Genomic DNA, 21,555 nt, shown 5'->3' with positions numbered 1-21,555 from the left:
TCATCTCTCTTCTTGTCCCTCTCACTTCTGCACTCATCGTTTCTCCTCATTTTTATTGCTCTGTCTAACCAGGATGTGGAGGTGACCCTGAAAAGGCTAAGGCAGAGAGTGAGGGAGTAGAGGGGGAGGAGCAGGGAGTGACCTAGGGGAGCCGTCACAGCAGCGTAAAGGGAAGACCCTACGTAAGCTAATCTACACTATGCTATCCTTCCTCCTTGTACACATTCACATTGACTGGAATCCCTTTCAGAAGCTGCAGCACACAGTGCCTGCGTCACATAGCTATGAGGTTGGATGGGGGAGGGGGAGAACCAACCAGAATACTTCCTACAGAGAGAGGAGGCGAGCCAAAGACAGAGAGATAGAGGAGGAGTGGCAGAATGAAAGAGAGAGAGATAGTTGGAGGAGAAGCAGAGCAAGAGCATCTCTTGCAGGCATTCAGGTTGCTGCCGCTGATGTGTATAGGCAGAATAAGGGATACCAACGAGGGAGAGCAGCATCACACAACAGACACAGATACACACTCACCATAGGACACATACACTCACTATACATCACGCGGGAGAAGGATTCGCTTGGGTTCTCTGTGGTTTGGAAAGCTTGCTCTGGAAGACTGGGTCAGAGCCTGGGCTACACCAAGACATCTAGTTTCATCTAGACTAATTTAGCCTCATCCAGCATTCTTCTTCAGGATCCTCTTGCAGTAACAAACTGTAAGATAAATATTTACTGCTCTCCTCTTTACTTTACTCTTTTAACCTGAGCCTGCTTTTTTCCATCAGAATAGCACACTCTACAACCAGCTCTTTTTATAACCATCTCGCTCTACAACCAATTCTCTACCGAACCTGAATTCTCTCAGTTCTCGCTTCGAACGCTACTATGAACTTTCTACGTCGTCGTCTGTCTGACAGCAGCTTTATAGCTAACCTTCCTAACGGCTACATGACAGACCTCCAGAGACCCGACCCACCACCGCCTCCCCCCTCTACAGCCCCCCCAGGAGACCCAACCACATCCCCTGCCCCCAGCACAGCCCCCTCTGTCTCCCCAGGTTCAGAGCAGAGGCCCGAGCATGCTCTGCCTGCACCAGCTCCAGCCACATCGTCAGGCTCTGGGTTCTTCAGCTCCCTGACCTCCCTGAGTTCCATCACCAACGCGGTAAAGCAGACAGCAGTGTCAGCTGGCCTGGTGGAACAGAGCCCAACACCTAGTGCTGTCTCCAAGAGGTTTAAGATACTGCTGGTCATCGATGAGCCACACAATGAATGGTGAGTGGACACTTGGATAGCATGACTCAACCAATTAGCTGTTCCCATCAAAGGATATTTAGATAGGATTCCAGTAATGCACTTACTGGATGATGCACACACGACTTAAAACGTACTGTATATCACCCTATACAAAATAATACACCTTCCGATTAATGTTAGAGTCGGGTTTGGATATAGTTAGGTTGGACCCCATTGAATGTTGCATCTGGGGTGTGTGTGAACTGACCAGTTACATATCAGCTTAATTACATCCTATTCACAGTAAATCCTGGCTTAAATATTGTTTGTTGGATGGCTATATGTATAAAAACAAACACAGCTAGTGCTCAATACTCAGGGGATCAACAGCACGTTACCTGCTCTAGGCTCTGCAATATATTGTGATATAAAAAGAATAAGGAACAGTTAATGTTATGACATGTTGTGTTTATATGACCTCATATTAGGTTATAGAGCTATGATGGACAATTGGATGTTATAGTTATAGAGCTGCAATGTAATAAATATGGGGTATGTTATAGTGCTTTAATGTTATGGATATAGGAATGTCAGATTATAGAACTGTAATATTATTTATGGCTGGCATGTAATGCTACGGTTATATGGTTGTACTATTATGCTTATGTGGCTGCAATGCAGTGATTCCTGCACCGCTTTAATGCAGCAGAGGTACGCCTTAGTCTGCCCCACCATGGCAAAATAATGTTATGGTTTAGTTGAAGTGACAGTGTGCAACTACAAGTTTAACTGTGTTTGTTGGCATTCACTTTACAGATATTTGGGGTTGCCAGTGCACAGGTCATCTAGGAGAGAGAGTTCAACTATTAAGGAACAAAAAGACTGTAATTTGTCTGTTCTTTAATGTTACTAGGTGTCAGTGAATGCTGCAAGTACAGTAAAACTGACTAAATGAATGAAAGTAGTGAAAGAAGCACAATGTTACACGGTAAAGGTAGCTATTACCACCTAAAAGTATCTGACATGATATTACAGATGAGTTAGCTGTATTTTCCATAGAAAAGAGGAAGAGGAGCAAGTATAAAAACAGTTGGAAAGTTTGGAAACTGGCTATCCCTATTACAGCCAGAGTGGCAGCAACAAAATATATGCACTCTAGTCTACCATAACTCATTTTTGTTGTAAATTATACATACATGATTGTGTTTTGTTTTTTTTTAAGACTAAGCTGCAACTGCTAATGACATTGATATTGCGATAGTATGAACTGATTCAAGCTAGCAAGTGACACCAAGAGAGGAAAATTGTCACAAAGCAGGTGCTGTTGGTTCTGTAACTGTGGTAACCACCTGCACTTAAAGGGGCAGATAAAAGCTTTGTCCCATCTGAGACATTTGTGTTAACGCAAGTCTAAAGATTTGGGGGAAATTGACAGCAAAATACCAGATATATTTGTAATCAGGAATACATGCATTATTTAGAAGCATTTCTGTACATCATAATTGACATGTCCAATATCCATTTAGAAAAAGTCAAAATTTTCCCCCTTCTTTGACACAACAAAACTACAGTGCCTCCATCCACTCAGATTATGTTATCTCTACATGCACAGAATTGGCAAAAAAAAAACACACTAATTGTCTGCCTGGCATGCACACAATATCACAAGTATCCCAGCCTAATTTTTAGATACTGTGGATGTAACAGTAGACTGCAATAAATATGTGCTGCTGAATAGAGTATTTTGATTTGGTGCCAAAAAGGATGCTTCTTCTGGAGCATGGGACTTGTTTGCATTCAAACTGATGTCAACAACAGTATTGTACAGTATTGTACAAAAACCGCCATCAAGTTGTGGGAACAACCAGGGTAAACATAAACATTGTGTTTGATTAAGAACATTCGTATATTTTATGGATATTATGAAGTATGGAATATATTGACAACACTTCAAGCTCTTTAAATGGTAGCAACACAAATAGTCATATTAGCAATAAATATAGAAACTAGTAGCATATTCAAAACATGTATTGCCCTTAAAGGTTTCTCAGAGATCTAACTAAGGCCTAGTCCACACATACATGGGTATTTAAAAATGTGGCCCATCACTTACCACCCCCCCCCCCCCCTCCCTCTCAGGTCCTTGTTTCACTACTCTCTTTGTACTATTCTGACACTGCCTTGCAAGCCAGATAATGGAATAGCCAAATAATTGTTACAGGTACGTGTTTACCTCAGGAACCTATCCGCTCCCATCCCTGCATTTCAGTTGCACATGCACCTTGTACATTAAATTTGCCACTTTGCACATTTAGTTTTGCACCTTAGTGCTGCTATCTCTGCATCATGGTTGCTCATGCTACCCTACTAGAGTACTCCTTAATTTGCATTGTTTGCACATCTAGAATTCCATTTAGAAATTGCCATTTTTACCCGAATGACTGTTATCCCACTTCTAACATAGATTATATATATAAATTGTAAACTTTCTGCCCTTCTCTATTTGCATTAATTGCACATTTAGTATTGCCAATTGTCTTCATTGTACATCTACACATTCCACTTATAATGCACATATACTTAATATTTGTAAATTCTTCAATTTGCAATTCTGGTTAGATGCTTACTGCATTTTGTTGTACTGTACGTGTACTGTTCAATGACAATAAAGTTGAATCTAATCAAATCTAATCTAAACAGTGTTTATTGTCCTTCGTTCTTAAAAAATAATGTCCATACAAGCACTTAAAAAAAAAAGATCTGTCCACATGAAAGTAAAAAAATAACCCTAACCTTAAAGCCATGTTGGCCAATGAAAGGCCTTGAATAAAGTTATTACGGTAGTTAATCCAGTGGGCAAACAACAATGGCGTGAGTATTGGATTTAGCAGTGACTTCCGTAGCATGTTCTGATGCCTCCATTCCTATACAGTGTATAGTGGGTCTGATCCCTCTCTTTTGACCCAGTTGCTCATGGGATCATTACTCTAACTTGGTCATTACAAGAGATCGGCCAGTTACTTATAGTTAGATCCCATGGTCCCATGCAGATCAGCTGGTAAAGCATTGTTCTTGAAGATCTGTGTTTCAAGGTTAGATTCCTATGGTGGCCACTATGAAAATGTGTGCACTCACAATTGTAAGTAGCTCTAGATAACATTTTCTCTAAGACTCTGAGACAACTTTGGTTTGCAAATAATTATACTTCTCAACTCTTAAACTATATGGACTGCACTCATCCACACAAATACATTCTTTCCACATTTCACAAGAGCTGCTACCAGACTATTTTTTGCTATTCTTTTATACTTTGTTACTTTTAATGCAATTTCAATCCACCAGTTCTTATTATATAAGAATAATACTGCTTCTTATGGGGCTTGTGCCAAACATAGCATACATGTATACATTTTTTTATTATTTGAATCCCTATTGAGATTCACAATCATATTTGAACTTGGAAGGGACTCTTTCTATGCCTGTGAAGCCTATAGCTTAAGCACACATTACTTAATCTGTAACATTGTTGAAGCCAGGACACCGACACAGAGAGACTCTCTGTAGCGTTGTAAGACGCAAGACACTGAAGCAGGGAGAATGGAGGGCTAAAAATAACTAACACCAAATACATCTTAAACAAAACCAGAACAGGGCTGAACATCATTACGGAAGGAATCCAAAAACAATGACTGACAAGAAGGAACTTACATAGGGATTGGGGCAATATAGAGAGGCAATAGAGCAATGAAAAGGAACAGGGGTCTGTGCACCAAATGAGGGAGAGAGGGCGTCTGATCTCATTAGCATGTGACACTATCATTTAGAGCACATTACATGTTACTGTCCCTTCACGTAATTACAGTGTTCAAGCCAATGCAAGATCTGTCCCGAAACTGTATGAATGCCTAGTTCTGAATGTGGCCCTTGGTAATAATGCACTATTGAAGACCGCTGGAGATTTTTGACCATCCTCAGCTCCGTTATCTGCTCTATGCAAATTGTTTGACTTAATATCTTATGACGCATTACTGATTATCGGAAATCTGTCTGGGCTGGCTTGCCAGCATCCCTTAAACTAAAACACGTTTGTAACAAACTAAAACTTACTCAAGTAATAACTACACCTACCCATCCTAATCCAAAAGATCAGGAATAATACACTTTAATAGATCATATTCTAACAATTGCATCTCACAAATATATAGCTATTGGGTAATTTGCTAAATAACATCAGTAACCACTTGAAGGATAGCTGGTTGCCGTTTCTCCTTTCCTGGCAATATTTAACTTTCTTAGTTATATATCTGCACATGTACTACATTATTTTATTTTCTGAAACAAACTAATGCTACAGAGCTTCCAATCAGATCTACCTGATCTTTTTATTCTATAACTCAGCTGTCTACTTGCAATTAATTGCACATTTAATATTGCAATGTGTACTGCATTTGCCTTCTTGTACAGTACATTTTCTGCCCTCTAATTGCACTTCTGGTTAGATGCTTAGTGCATTTCGTTGTACTGTATGTGTACTGTTCAATGACAATAAAGTTGAATCTAATCTAAACAGTGTTTTTTCTCCTTCATTCTTAAAATAAATCATGTCCATACAAGCACTGTTAAAAAAAAATCTCTCCAACCTGATCGGTTAATTCTCAAACTCAATTGTTCAATGTGGGCATGTATTCCAATCTTGGCCTCGTGCAGGACGTAGAAGCAAATCTGTGATCCTGTTGATCTCAGATATCTTGATCGTTCCCTAGAAGCTCTGTCTCCTAACTGCCTAACTGGGAGTCTGCTCCCTGCCTGTGTGTTTTCAGTCTTCCAATTTTGGCTCTGTTTGCCACCACAATGGATATGAAAAGAAACAACTGAAATGCAACTGAAGTGCAGACTTTCAGCTTTAATTCAAGGGGTCGAACAAAATTATTTTATGAAACGTTTAGGAATTGCAACCATTTCTATACACAGTCCTCTTATTTCAGGGGCTCAAATGTATTTGGACAAATGAACACAATCATAAATAAAATGCTAATTTTTATTACTATGTCGATAATCCTTTGCAGGCAATGACTGCTTGAAGTCCAGAATGCATGGACATCACAATACACTTGGGTTCCTCCTTTGTGATGCTTTGCCGGGGCTTTGCTGCAGCTGTCTTCAGTTGTTGTTTATGGGTCTTTCTGCCTTAAGCTTTATCTTTAGCAAATGAAATGCATGCCCAATCGGGTTTGAGATCAGATGATTGACTCGGCCATTGCAGAAAAATCCACTTTCTTGTCTAAAAAAACTCATGGGGTGCTTTTGAAGTATGTTTTGGGTCATTGTCCATCAGTAAAGTGAAGCACTGTCCAATCAACTTCGCTGAATTTGAGTAGACAATATATCCCTCAACTTTTGAATTCATCTGGCTACTTCTGTCTTCTGTCACATCATCAATAAACACTAGTAACCCAGTGCCATTGGAAGCCATGCATGTGCATGCCATCACACTGCCTCCAACGTGTTTTCCAGAATATATGGTATAGCTTGGATCATGAGCCGTTCCAAGCCTTCTCCATACTTTTTTCATCCCATCATTCTGGTACAGGTTGATAATATTTTCATCTGTCCAAACACTGCTGTTCCAGAACTGGGCTGGCTTTTTTAGTAATGTAGTAAGTCTAATCTGACCTTTCTATTCATAAGGCTTGTTGAGGCATGTTGTGAACACTCTTGTGAAGTTTTCACCTCATGGTAGACTAGATCCTGGAGAGTGTTTTCCAGGGAGTTCTTTTGTTTTTTTGCAGCCTAAGGATGGCCTGTTTCACTTGCACTGAGAGCTCCCTTGACCGTATGTTGTGGGTTCACAGCCACAGCTTCCAAATGTGAATGCCACACCTGGAATCAACTCCCAACCTTTTACTTGAAGAAATAAAGAAGGAATAGCCCACACCTGTCCATGAAACAGCTTTTGAGTCAATTGTCCAATTACTTGTCGTCCCTTGAAAAAGAAGGGGCTATATATTAAAGAGCTGTAAATCCTAAACCCTTCCTCCAATCTGGATGTGAATACCCTCAAATTAAAGCTGAGAGACTACACTTTAGACCCATATTCAGTATTTAGCTGTAACTTGAATATATTGAATATATAAAACGCCAATATAAGAACTTGTGTCAATGTCCAATCATTTCTGGACCTAACTGTATGATTACTGAAGTGTGCAGATCCAATCAATCAATATTTTTTTTTTATAAAGCCCTTTTTATATCAGAACTTGTCACAAAGTGCTTTTACAAAACACCCAGCCTGAAACCCCAAAGAACAAATAACAACAGTGCTGAATTTCAGTGGCCAGGAAAAACTCCCCAAGAAAGCTAAAATTTAGGAAGAAACCCAGAGTGGAACAAGGTTCAGTGGGGTGACCTGTCCTCTTCTGGCTGTGTTGGGTAAACATTTTAAGAGAACAAGTTTTAATAACTAATAAATGCATATGAGCTGAGTCCAGAGTCTATTAAATCTGGTCCAGGTTAGAATCATGTCCAGATGGAAAACCCAGGTTGGGGTCTATAATTGGGGGGTCTATAATTGCTAGGTCAGAGACCCACATCTTCAATCAAACACTAGTTATAGGAAAGATTCCTAAAACTTGGGAAACAGCTTTTGTTTTATCATTGCTCAAGGGAGGTGATGGTGGTACATTTTATAATTATCAGCCCATCTATCTCTAAGCCTGCATGCTTGGCAAAGATTCTGGAGTCATTGGTGAATAAGGAACTACAATAATCTTTAATGATTAACAGTACTCTTTCTAGCATTAAATCTGGTTTGAGACCTAAACACAGTATTACTACAGCCACAGTACACATTGTAAATAATATTTCTAATGCCCTAGACAATAGTAAGTGTTGTACTGCTATGTTTGAAGATATGTCTAAAGACTTTGACACTGTAGACCATGCGATACTTTCAAGTGAGTTGTCGTCAGTAGGACTAGGACGGAATACCTGTTGTTGGTTTGATGACTATCTCAAGGGTAGAAGTAAGGCTGTTGGAGTAGATGGCACCCAGTCGGAGTTACTGGCGTTGGTTAACACAAGGACTGCCAAATGCCTATGCTAATTGGCATTTGAGTTTGTAATTCAGATAAAACTGACGTTTTGAAAGTTACAACCTCCTCCTTCCATGACTTTTCCTAAATAGTCGTGTATTACATTGTTCTGTGGTCAGAATTCTAAAACTTGCAAACAGAAAATCAGTCTCTAAATAGTTTTCTCAAAATGATCTCTACATTTACTCAGTTTTCCTACTTAATTGACCAACTTAGCATTGGTACCCAGGCAGCCGCTTACCGTTCCCAGGTGTTAATCACTCCTCACTGAATGAATGACATCAGTGGATGAATGTGTGATACTCCCAGATGAATGATCAGAGCCTTGGTTGAATTTAAATGAACTTACAAATGAAATACAAGATTTCCATGATCATTCAACAATTATATTTGGTGATTATTGAAGCAGAATACAAAAAATATAGGCTACTTGACAATTCAACATACACCTCTGGAGATTTTTTGCAGTGGTCTCTCATTTTATCATTTTCTCTGGTTTTACTAATCATAGGTATGTGTTTGAGTAAAATTTAAATTTTACAAATCATACATCAATATTTGGTGGAATAACCCAGATTTTTAATCACAGCTTTCATGCATCTTGGCATGCTCTCCACCAGTCTGTCACATTGCTGTTAGGTGACTTTATGCCACTCCTGGCAAAAAAATTCAAGTAGCTCGGCTTTGTTTGATGGCTTGTGAACATCCATCTTTCTCTTGATCAAATTCCAGAGGTTTTCAATAGGGCTCAGGTCTGGAGATTGGGCTGTCCATGACAGGGTCTTGATATGGTGATCCTTCATCCACACCTTGATTGAAGTGGCTGTGTGGCATTTTCCTGCTGGAAAAAAAATTCTGAGTTGGGGAACATTGTCAGAGCAGAAGGAAGCAGGTGTTCTTCTAGGATAACCTTATACTTGGCTTGATTCATGCGTCCTTCACAAAGACAAATCTGCCCGATTCCAGCCTTGCTGAAGCATCCCCAGATCATCACTGATCCTCCACCAAATTTCACAGTGGGTGTGAGACATTGTGGCTTGTAGGCCTTTCCAGGTCTCCCCAGGTCTCCGTCTAACCATTAGATGACCAGGTGCTGGGCAAAGCTAAACATTTTATTTGTTATACTAGATGGCCTAATACCATTCCTCTACGGTCCAATCGTTATGGTCTTTGGCAAACTTCAACCTGGCTCTTCTTTGCTTCTCATTGATGAAGGGCTTTTTTCTAGCTTTGCTTTGCCCTCCCCTTTGGAGCCTGTTTCGAACCGTCCTCACCGTGCACTTCACCCCATGCTGCTGTTTGCCATTCTTTTTGTTGTTGTTATGAGGCAGCATATACAATGAAAACAATAATGGGCCCAAAACCGAGCCATGAGAAACATCAAAACATGCCTTCGATTTGTCAGAAGACACGCCATCCACACACAAACTGATAGCTTTCAGATAAATAAGATTTAAACCAGGATAGAACGTGTCCATGTAGCCCAATATGGGTTTCCACTCTCGCCAAGAAGGAAGTGATCAGTAGTATCAAAGGCAGCATTTAGATCAAGAAGCAACAGAACGGATGTAGAACCTTTGTCTAAGGCTATTAGAAGAGAATTTGTTACCTTGATGAGTGCAGTCTTAGTGCTATGATGGGGTCTGAAACCGGACTGGAGCAATTTATATGTTATTTGTCTTCAGGGAGGCATTCAGTTGTTCAGAAACACACCTAAGATTTTTGAGAGGAAATGGAGGTTGGTCATTGGCCTGTAAATTAATATATCTGGATCCAGATTAGATTTTCTTCAGAAGATTCTATATTTCCACTATTTTCAGTGAGTTTGGTACACACCCAGAGGATAGGGAGCAATTATTTACGTTCAACAATGACTGAGCTATCACAGGAAGTAGCTCCTTAAGTATACTGAACAAAATTATAAACACAACACTTTTGTTTTTGCCCCCATTTATCATCAGCTGAACTGAAAGATCAAAGACTTTATGTACACAAAAGGCCTATTTCTCTCAAATATTGTTCACAAATCTGTTTAAATCTGTGTTAGTGAGCACTTCTCCTTTGCCGTGATAATCCATCCACCTCACAAGTGTGGGATATCAAGATGCTGATTAGACAGCATGGTTATTGCACAGGTGTGCCTTAGGCTGGCCACAATAAAAGGCCACTCTAAAATGTGCAGTTCCATCACAAAGTTTGTGGTGCAAGTGATTTTCTTGTTTTAACAGTAAATGTAATAAACCTGTGATCCAATATTCCAGGATTATGTGGAAAATAATTAGATCTACAATATCTATTTCCTGTGGTAGGAATAAATCTAAGGTATGATTGTGGCAGTGCGCACATCTATAAGTCTTCTGTAGCGCTTATCACTACCCCTAGCTGGAAGGGGGCCAGAGATAATTACTTGATGCTGACTTCTTTCTAGCTAAGTTACATGCATATGCCATGTTCTGCTTCATAGCCCCTGACTTTTTCATTCTAATGTTTTTGGTGCCAACATTAATAACAATATCTCTGTACTCTTTATATTTGCCAGCTTTACCTGAGAATGATAGTACTCCTTCAAGTTGAAATTACAGCAAGGAAAAAATTACAGCAATCCAAATAGAGTCCGGCATAGAAAGGTTGGTCAGAAAGACAAACTAGAAAGGTCATCATTAAGATTCTACAAATGTATTACATTAAATAATTATTCACAAAATGAAATACCAACTATCACCAATTATCAATTCAGCAATAGTACAATCATGAAGTGCTTCGAATGATTAGTTCTGGCCCACCTTGAGTCCTGCCTCCCCCCAACACTGGACCCCAACCAGTTTTCCTACCAGTCAAACAGGTCTACAGAGAATGCCATCTCCACAGCTTTACACTCTGCCCTGACCCACTTGGACAAAACCAACACCTATGTGAGAATGCTATTCATAGACTTTAGCTCAGCATTCAACACGGCCTCCCCTCAAGGCTGGTCAACATACACCATGACCTGGGAATCAGCCCCTCTCTCTGCAACTTGGACTTTGGACTTCCTAATCAACAGACCCACATCTGTCAGGTTAGACAACTTCTCCTCCACCCTGTTCCTGAACACGGGTGTTCCAAAAGGCTGCATGCTGAGCCCCCTCCTGTACTCCTACTTCACCCATAACTGAGTTTCTATATACAGTTCCAAAACCATCTTTAAGTTCGCAGATTAGTTCCCACTCCTGGATCCTCAACAGCACAACCCAGGTCAAAAAGACACAGCAGTGCCTGTACTTTTTGCGGAGGTTGAAGAAGGCCCACTTGTCTTCCCAGATGCTCATTAACTTCTACCACTGCACCGTTGAGATTTTTTTGCACCGTAGAGAGCAACTCTGCCACAGTATTTGTTTGGCAGGTTCTCCTTGGCCGACCGGAAGGCCCTACAATGGATGTTAAAAACCACCCAGCACATCACTGGTGCCCAGCTTCCAGCCATTGTGGGCCTTCAGTGCAAGTGGTGTCTGCACAGGGTGGGTGGCATCATCAGAAACCATTCACAACCATGTCACAAACTGTTTGCCCTCCTGCCTTCAGGCAGGCAATACAGGTCTCTTCGTTCCCACACCAGCAGGCTCAGGAACAGCTCCTTCCCAGCGACTGTAACCCTGCTCAACTCTATACCCATCAATAACCACACCCACCCGCCCACCGCTTAGTACTGCCTCTCAGGGCCCTTGTTGCACTGCTCCCTTGTACTACTTGTCCACCTACTTGTCTGCTTCTGCACTGGCACAATGGTTGCAGTCTTGAAGCATGGTGGAACAACCGCCTGGGCCAGTGACAGGATGAAAATGTCAGTAAAGACCTCGGCCATGCAGACCTAACCCTGCATTCAACCTGCTCAGTACAGACAACACATCTGCAATGGATAGGCTGAGGCAGTTCAGCTTTAATGGCTGACTCTTTGCTGTCCCTGTCGAAGCAGGCATAGAACCTGTTTAACTTATCGGTGAAGGAGACTTCGCCGTCTGTGGGCGTAGGGGTCTTTGGCCGATAGTCAGTGATAGCTTGGATGCCCTGCCAAATGCATCGGGATTCTGAGTTGTTATTGATGTGCTCCTCAATCCACAGTGTGTGGTCATTTTTAGCCGACTTGAAGCCCCTTCTAATCTTGGCCTTTTCAAATAAATTATTCCAAATGCTTATCCCCTTTTTTTTGGTGGTGCTAGTCTTAAAATACATGTTGATGAACTCTGTAAAAGGCTAAAGATTTAGCTAGGTTTCCTCCACAAACAGAAAACAAATTGTGCAAGCTACTTCATTTCAGTTATTGATTATTTGGATATTATCTACAGTACAGGCCAAACGTTTGGACACCCCTTCTCATTCAATGCGTTTCCATTATTTTCATGACTATTTACATTGTAGATTCTCACTGAAGGCATCAAAACTATGAATGAACACATGTGGAATTATGTACCTAACAAAAAAGTGTGAAATAACTGAAAACGTCTAGTTTCTTCAAAGTAGGCACCCTTTGCTCTGATTACTGCTTTGCACACTCTTGCCATTCTCTTGATGAGCTTCAAGAGGTAGTCACCTGAAATGGTTTTCCAACAGTCTTGAAGGATTTCCCAGATATGCTTAGCACTTGTTGGCCCTTTTGACTCTGCGATCCAGCTCATCCCAAACCATCTCGATTGGGTTCAGGTCCGGTGACTGTGGAGGCTAGGTCATCTGGCACAGCACTCCATCACTCTCCTTCTAGGTCAAATAACCCTTACACAGCCTGGATGTGTGTTTGGGGTCATTGTCCTGTTGAAAAATAAATGATGGTCCAACTAAACGCAAACCGGATGGGATGGCATGTCGCTGCAGGATGCTGTGGTAGCCATGCTGGTTCAGTATGCCTTCAATTTTGAATAAATCCCCAACAGTGTCACCAGCAAAGCACCGCCACACCATCACACCTCCTTTACGGTGGGAACCAGGCATGTAGAATCCATCCGTTCCTATTTTCTGCGTTGCACAAAGACACAGCAGTTGGAACCAAAGATCTCAAATTTGGACTCATCAGACCAAAGCACAGATTTCCACTGGTCTAATGTCCATTCCTTGTGTTCCTTGGCCCAAAAAAATCTCTTCTGCTTGTTGCCTCTCCTTAGCAGTGGTTTCCTAGCAGCTACTTGACCATGAAGGCCTGATTTGCGCAGTCTCCTCTTAACAGTTGTTCTAGAGATGTGTCTGCTGCTAGAACTCTGTGTGGCATTCAGCTGGTCTCTAATCTGAGCTGCTGTTAACCTGTGATTTCTGAGGCTGGTGACTCGGATGAACTTATCCTCAGCAGCAGAGGTGACTCTTGGTCTTCATTTCCTGGGGCGGTCCTCATGTGAGCACTGTTGTAGCACTTGATGGTTTTTGCGACTACACTTGGGGACACATTCAAAGTTTTCGCAATTTTCCGGACTGTCTGACCTTCATTTGTTAAAGTAATGATGGCCACTCGTTTCTCTTTACTTGGTTCTTGCCATAATATGAATTCTAACAGTTGTCCAATAATGCTGTCAGCTGTGTATCAACTTGACTTCTGCCCAACCAAACTGATGGTCCCAACCCCATTAATAAGGGAAAAAATGCCACTAATTAACCCTGACAAGGCACACCTGTGAAGTGAAAACCATTTCAGGTGACTACCTCATGAAGCTCATTGAGAGAACACCAAGGGTTTGCAGCGCTATCAAAAAAGCAAAGGGTGGCTATTTTGAGGAATGTTTTCAGTTATTTCACACTTTTTTGTTAAGTACATAATTCCATATGTGTTCATTCATAGTTTTGATGCCTTCAGTGAGATTCTACAATGTAAATAGTCATGAAAATAAATAAAACGCATTGAATGAGAAGGTGTGTCCAAACTTTTGGCCAGTACTGTACATGCATGCTAAATAAAATTTATTTATAAAGCCCTTTTTACAACAGCAGTTGTCACAAAGTGCTTTACAGAGACACCCGGCCTTGAACCCCAAGGAGTAAACAACAGTAGTGTTGAATTTCATTGGCTAGGAAAAACTCCCTAAGAAGGTCTAAATGTAGTTTATATGAAAGTGTGTGCTGGAATTGCGAAGCGAACAAAATGCACTCGTGTTAGTCTATAAAGCACTTCTAAAAAACTAGCTTTTTATTTCTCATCTCTGATCAACATTTGAAATAAGACTTAGAAGAAGTTGCATGTATTGATGTGTTGAAAGGCTTTGGGTCTGTAGGCCAATGAGTTAAAAGGTCACAACCGACATATATTGAACAGTGTACATTTTGTTATAATGATATAAACATATTTACGGGAGAAATTGTGTAACTATTTCAAAACAGGGTATTTGATGTACTTAATCCTCCGGAGTGGTAAGTCAGACATGCACTGATTGTACATGACTTGTATGTAAACCTTGAGAGTATTACATAATTTGTATTTTCATAAATAATGTAATGCCACAGCATCTGTAAAATCAATATGAAACTTTTTTCATACTGTTTTCTATCAATGTATCACTCTGATAATAGCCCACACAATAAATAATAACACAGGCAAAAAAGCATGCGCTCAGCATGGAACTGCAACAAAAGTAGGCTATTATCTATAATGTCAAAGAAAGAATAAAAAAGTTCAAAGAAAGAATAACAAGATTCATAGCCAGCACAATGATAACATGCCAACAAGTAAGCATTACATAGGTTAGATATGCTTTGTATAAAAGCCATGTGTGTGTTGGTGCGATGAAGGAACAATTATTTATCTAACCATGCTTAACCTACATCCCACCTGTTTTTTAAGACTCACAAACTAGCCAATATTTTATTTAGAATAGAGACGCATGCTGCAGCTGAAAATATTTATTTTTCACTCACAAATAATTACAAAAAGACTTATCTTAGTTGTATAAACATTTACCTCAGTAATCCATACCTGGTGTATCCTGTTCATATGAAAAATAAAATGTCAAACATTAGCAGGGATGTGCTAATGACACAATTTTACATGACACGATTTTACACAGAAACAGAGGAGAGACTCATATCACCACAAAGACCTCAAATTCTAGCCCCATCCCTAGACCTAACCCAGATCACCCTAGGGAATGCAGAGGATTTTGTCTCCTTCAATAGGCTGTTATATAACAGTCTCTTCCACTGAACTCTATTTTCTAGTGCCTTTAACAGTTGCATAAGAGAACCAGTAAATGCCAGCCTTTAAGAAGATCACAAAATAAGTTGTCAGACTATTGGAGTAGTATTGTAAAAGAAGAGAGTTGTAAAGACGCAGTGGAAGTAGAGTAGTATTGTAAATGAAGGGAATTGTAAAGATGCATTGAAAGTAGAGAGAGGTATTGTGATAGGGGAGTATTGCAAATAGGTAGTAGTAGTAGAAGTAATATCATTAGTAGCATTCTAAAGGAGGATGATTGGAATATTACTTTTAGTAGTATTAGTAGTCACAGTCGTAGTATTCGTAGTGGTAACAATTGAACTGTGGAGTCATAACATGGTCATAATTCTGTCATAACGTCATATCCTGTCATAACATGGTCACAACAAATATATTTATATAATAATATATTCAAAAAGTATTTTGACATGTATTGCAATTTTTTATTACAAGTTATAACATGTACGCAAGTATATCAAAACATAACAAACCATTCTGTAACACCAGTCTTTTTATAAACAGTATTTTTATATTACATTTCATTATAAATGCCAAATATCAATATAATTATGCATGAAGTGATACCTTCCCGAATGCAACGTTGCTCATGACTAGGATGGCAGGAGTAGATTTCAGGAGCAGGACATGACATTCTTTTTGTGACTAATGACTAACATAAGGGCATGTACAGCTAGGTGATAGGCCTATCTGGTTCCAATGATTATGGTCATAATGCTTCTTTTGTGTTGTCATAAACTATATTTTGTCAGTTCAAGTAAAGTGGCACAGGATCATTATAATGCTATCACGTCATTTTCATAAACTGTAGTTTGTCACCTTCCCCAGTGCTTTGTTTCTCATGAATAGGGTTAGGGTTAGGGTTAGTAAATTTTGCCAGCACTAGTAAATTTTGGGAGCAGGACATGACATTCTCTTTGTGAACAATGGTCAACTTAAGACTTCCTAACCGGGATCAATCAGCAAAACAGTGAACACCTTTCACAGTTCTAGATTTCTGGATATTAAAATTGAAAATTATATTTTTTTAAATAAAAATGAATATACTTTTCATTTTAAAAATATTATTGTATATAATCTCATTGATATAATAATATTTCATATTTTTAAATAATTATATATTTTTTATATAATGCAGGCTTACCTTTTTTATGTGAAACAGGGACCTTGGCCTACTTGGTAAGGAAAACTGGGTGATTTCAAAACATTTGGTTCAAAAGAAGTTAATGCAGCTTGGTACACCATTAGATTAAAATTATTCTTGGTAAATCCCTTTATATAGTGTTATAGTTAGAACCATATACAGGCATATTTTTAAGAAGAAGCCTATATTTAACCCTCTGCAAAGTTTTATTTAAACATATTCCATTTAGAGGATAAATGGAGGAACCCTATGTGGTTGAATTTTTTGTGAGAATGCTCTAGGCCTAGCAGTGTTTCCCGATCCTGATCCTGGTGATCCCAAGGGTTGCCTATTTTTTGTTTCTGATTATCAGTTTTTTATGTTAGTCAAGCGTGTACTCAGAGTTTGTGAGTGCTGGGTCAAAAATAAAAATGTGCACATCTTTATACAACCCAAAATCTCTGACTAGCATTTGAAGGAAGATTAGGTTGGGTTATTTTCAAAGCTGTTTTATTGACCAATCCTAAAAAGGTAAACTTTTTCCATTTAACTCAATTTCATTTCAACCTGCAATTGAAGGACAGGTTTATTGACCACAAGCTTTGAGTCTGTATAGACAAATTTGGACTGGATGTCACAGTTATGTCACTGCAGTTGCACACGTATTTTGGTGGCAGAAAACTGGGAATGAGTGGACGAAATATTGTATTAGCCCTGCAGTTAAAGCATGACAGAAAATTTTGAATGGTTCCATAAAAAAAAGATTTAATACGAACACAGCCATGCCAGTGCAGTGTGCCATCAGTAGGCCTATGTAGCGTAGAACCCCCTATTATTGGCATAGCCAACAGCAGTTTTGATATACTTATTTTTGTGACGAATTGGGTTAGGGTCAAATTGTCAATGTTTAGTGATTATTAGTAACATACAAATGTTAACTAGAATGTTATTAATTAGCATTTATGAAATGTCAGTGGAAATATTCATATTTTCAGCTTGTTGGTTAGCCACAACCTTCATTTAATATTAGTCCTGTAAAAAGATTTGGAAAGAATTATCTGTTTTTCCAGACTTTGATTCGCTATTTACAAAAATAAACTGTATAAATAAGGAGTATTTTTTATTATCCATATCCCAGCATGCTTTGTGGCATTTCATTTTTGTCATTTTTATGTTTTTTGTATTTGATAAGAATGTGACAGAGCTTTGTTTTTTGTGCCAACTTTGTTATTTATGTACAGTGTTAAGCTTTGGAATGTTTTGGGGGATTATGGTCATGTTTGTGTGCCAATCATAGAAAAAAGACGATTTTCTTTGGTTTTCTTTACTGCTTTATTAACTATTTTGTGTATTTTGACAAAGCAGAGCTCTGACTTGCATATTTCTGCTAAGCTTGTGCCTGACAGACATTGGTTCATCATCAAAACAGTAAATAATTGATATATAAATACAATTAACTTGTAAGATGAGCATTTTTAAAAGTGATAAATGACAGCAAAAGAATGGAGAATTTGGGTGAGAAAATTTAATTATAGGAATATACTTTATTTTAAGTGGAGAACATTTCTGTATTTCTACAGACTAATTTCAGTATTTCTACAGATTAATTTTATTGTACCAATTCTTTTTTTACAATGTATTTTAATGATGTTATATGTCCTTTTTCTTTGTTACATATGACAGATCATAGTCTTCTCTTACCTGTTTACTAAAACATTTTAGCTACCTTTCATGTCTTCTGGAGCAGAAAAAAAGATGTATCACTTTGATATTACCCACCCCCGGTGCCTCCCGCTGTCACGTCTTCCATTGAGGAAGCAGAGGATGAGGGCTCAGATGTGGACTCGTCCATCACCCGGGCTGAAGTCACAGAGGTGGTCAAGAAACTCCTCTGTGGCAAGGCACCGGGGGTGGATGAGATCCGCCCTGAGTACCTCAAGTCTCTGGATGTTGTGGGGCTGTCTTGGTTGACACGTCTGTGCAACATCGCGTGGCGGTCGGGGACAGTGCCTCTGGGATGGCAGACTGGGGTGGTGGTCCCTCTTTTTAAGAAGGGGGACCGGAGGGTGTGTTCCAACTATAGGGGGATCACACTTCTCAGCCTCCCCGGGAAAGTCTATGCCAGGGTTCTGGAGAGGAGAATACGGCCGATAGTAGAACCTCGGATTCAGGAGGATCAGTGTGGTTTTTGTCCGGGCCGTGGAACACTGGACCAGCTCTATACCCTCTACGGGGTTCATGGGAGTTTGCCCAACCAATCCACATGTGTTTTGTGGATTTGGAGAAGGCATTCGACTGTATCCCTCGCGGCATCTTGTGGAGGGTGCTTCGGGAATATGGGGTCCTGGGTCCTTTGCTAAGGGCTGTCAGGTCCCTGTACAACCGAAGCAGGATCTTGGTCCGCATGGTCCGCAAGTATCTAGGGGTCTTGTTCACGAGTGAGGGAAGGATGGAACGGGAGATTGACAGACGGATCGGTGCAGCTTCTGCAGTAATGCAGTCGATGTATCGGTCTGTCGTGGTGAAGAAAGAGCTGAGCCGCAAGGCGAAGCTCTCGATTTACCGGTCAATCTACGTTCCTACTCTCACCTATGGTCATGAGCTTTGGGTCATGACCGAAAGGACAAGATCCCGGATACAGGCGGCCGAAATGAGCTTTCTCCGCAGGGTGGCCGGGCGATCCCTTAGAGATAGGGTGAGAAGCTCGGTCACCCGGGAGGAGCTCAGAGTAGAGCCGCTGCTCCTCCACATCGAGAGGGGTCAGCTGAGGTGGCTTGGGCATCTGTTTCGGATGCCTCCGGAACGCCTTCCTGGGAAGGTGTTCCGGTCCCGTCCCACCGGGAGGAGACCCCGGGGAAGACCTAGGACACGCTGGAGGGACTATGTCTCCCGGCTGGCCTGGGAACGCCTCGGTCCCCCCCCGGAAGAGCTAGAGGAAGTGTCTGGGGAGAGGGAAGTCTGGGCATCCCTGCTTAGACTGCTGCCCCCGTGACCCGGCCCCGGATAAGCGGAAGAAGATGGATGGATGGACTTTGATATTACATGACATCTGGTCTTGTCACGCAAATCTGTTTTCATGATTTCAACTTGTCTAAAATTATTTCCATACATAACACTTTTAAAATTAAAAAAAAGTATTTATCTTCCATATCATATATCTTTATTTTAAAATGCTGGCGGGCCAGCTGTAATGGTATATATAATAGGGGGACATTAGCTAGTTGTTTGACTTGTTTATTTTAGCCCACGTCTTGTATAGCTGCATTTCATGTCATTGTCGCTGGCTAGGCAGTACGTCGGTGCGTAATACACAAAGGTCAGTAGACAAATCTCGATATATTCAAAGTCATGAGATTTGTATGCTCAGAGTTTTACTTTTGTATAGACGCTGGATTACAGTGGCTGGTATATGAAGATATCCAGCCACTGTAATTTTGGGCCATTTAGTTGGATCCTTTAACCAGTCACCCAACAGTAAGTATGGGTCAGGAAACCTCTCCCTATTGCTAAGGGTTAGCTGTCTTCTGTTTAAATAATTGGAGAAGGTGTTCAGATGATCCACATTCCTAAGTTGTTGACATCACTAACTGTCATGGACTTTCTGCCCCCAGTTTGGCCCCTCCCACAAAAAACATAATTGCTGTTTACCAACACAAAAAGGGACTTGTAGCCTAAAAAAACATTTTTAATGACCATAAATGGCTTGTCCAGTCAATTGTTCCAATGATTATGGTCATAATGCTTATTTTGTATTGTCATATATTGTATTACACTCACCTAAAGGATTATTAGGAACACCATACTAATACTGTGTTTGACCCCCTTTCGCCTTCAGAACTGCCTTAATTCTACGTGGCATTGATTCAACAAGGTGCTGAAAGCATTCTTTAGAAATGTCGGCCCATATTGATAGGATAGCATCTTGCTGTTGATGGAGATTTGTGGGATGCACATCCAGGGCACGGAGCTCCCGTTCCACCAAATCTCAAAGATGCTCTATTGGGTTGAGATCTGGTGACTGTGGGGGTCATTTCAGTACAACTCATTGTCATGTTCAAGAAACCAATTTGAAATGATTCGAGCATTGTGACATGGTGCATTATCCTGCTGGAAGTAGCCATCAGAGGATGGGTACATGGTGGTCATAAAGGGATGGACATGGTCAGAAACAATGCTCAGGTAGGCCGTGGCATATAAACGATGCCCAACTGGCACTAAAGTGTGCCAAGAAAACATCCCCCACACCATTACACCACTACTACCAGCCTACACAGTTGTAACAAGGCATGATGGATCCATGTTTTCATTCTGTTTACGCCAAATTCTGACTCTACCATCTGAATGTCTCAACAGAAATCGAGACTCATCAGACCAGGCAACATTCTTCCAGTCTTCAACTGACCAATTTTGGTGAGCTCGTGCAAATTGTAGCCAATGTTTCCCATTTGTAGTGGAGACGAGTGGTACCTGGTGGGGTCTTCTGCTGTTGTAGCCCATCCGCCTCAAGGTTGTGCGTGTTGTGGCTTCACAAATGCTTTGCTGCATACCTCGGTTGTAACGAGTGGTTATTTCAGTCAAAGTTGCTCTTCTATCAGCTTGAATCAGTCGGCCCATTCTTCTCTGACCTCTAGCATCAACAAGGCATTTATTTTATCAGATCGGAACATACCATTACAGCTCCCCTACCATGTTTAACAGATGACTGCCCATACCATTACAGACCTGCTGGATGATCTGCAAAAGTATGGGCCATCATTTGATAAACATGGTGGTGGATCTGTAATGGTATGGGCAGTCATCTGTTAAGCATTATGGGATCTGTAATGGTATGGGTAGTCATCTGTTAAACATGGTGGATGATCTGTAATGGTATGGGCAGTCATCTGTTAAACATGGTAGGGGAGCTGTAATGGTATGGGCAGACAT

The 21,555-nt window shown here is 40.5% G+C and overlaps 1 protein-coding gene across 2 annotated transcripts in view; it reads left to right on the top strand.

The window, feature by feature from the left end:
• Positions 1-290: 290 nt before the first annotated feature.
• LOC105013033 (synapsin-2) overlaps positions 291-21,555 on the top strand; it is a 164,929-nt gene continuing 143,664 nt past the window's right edge. The window contains exon 1 of one of the 2 annotated variants that reach the window (XM_020056412.3): positions 291-1,271. In XM_020056412.3, coding sequence (XP_019911971.2) covers positions 883-1,271 — 389 coding nt within the window. In that variant the 5' untranslated portion in view covers positions 291-882. The remainder of the gene's footprint in view (positions 1,272-21,555) is intronic. The other variant, XM_010874275.4, reaches the window with a different exon arrangement.

The sequence above is a fragment of the Esox lucius genome, chromosome 2, assembly GCF_011004845.1.
Source record: "Esox lucius isolate fEsoLuc1 chromosome 2, fEsoLuc1.pri, whole genome shotgun sequence".
Lineage (NCBI taxonomy): Eukaryota > Metazoa > Chordata > Actinopteri > Esociformes > Esocidae > Esox > Esox lucius.
The sequence above is the reverse complement of the archived record's forward strand: the minus strand, read 5'-3'. Positions and strand labels throughout refer to the sequence as shown.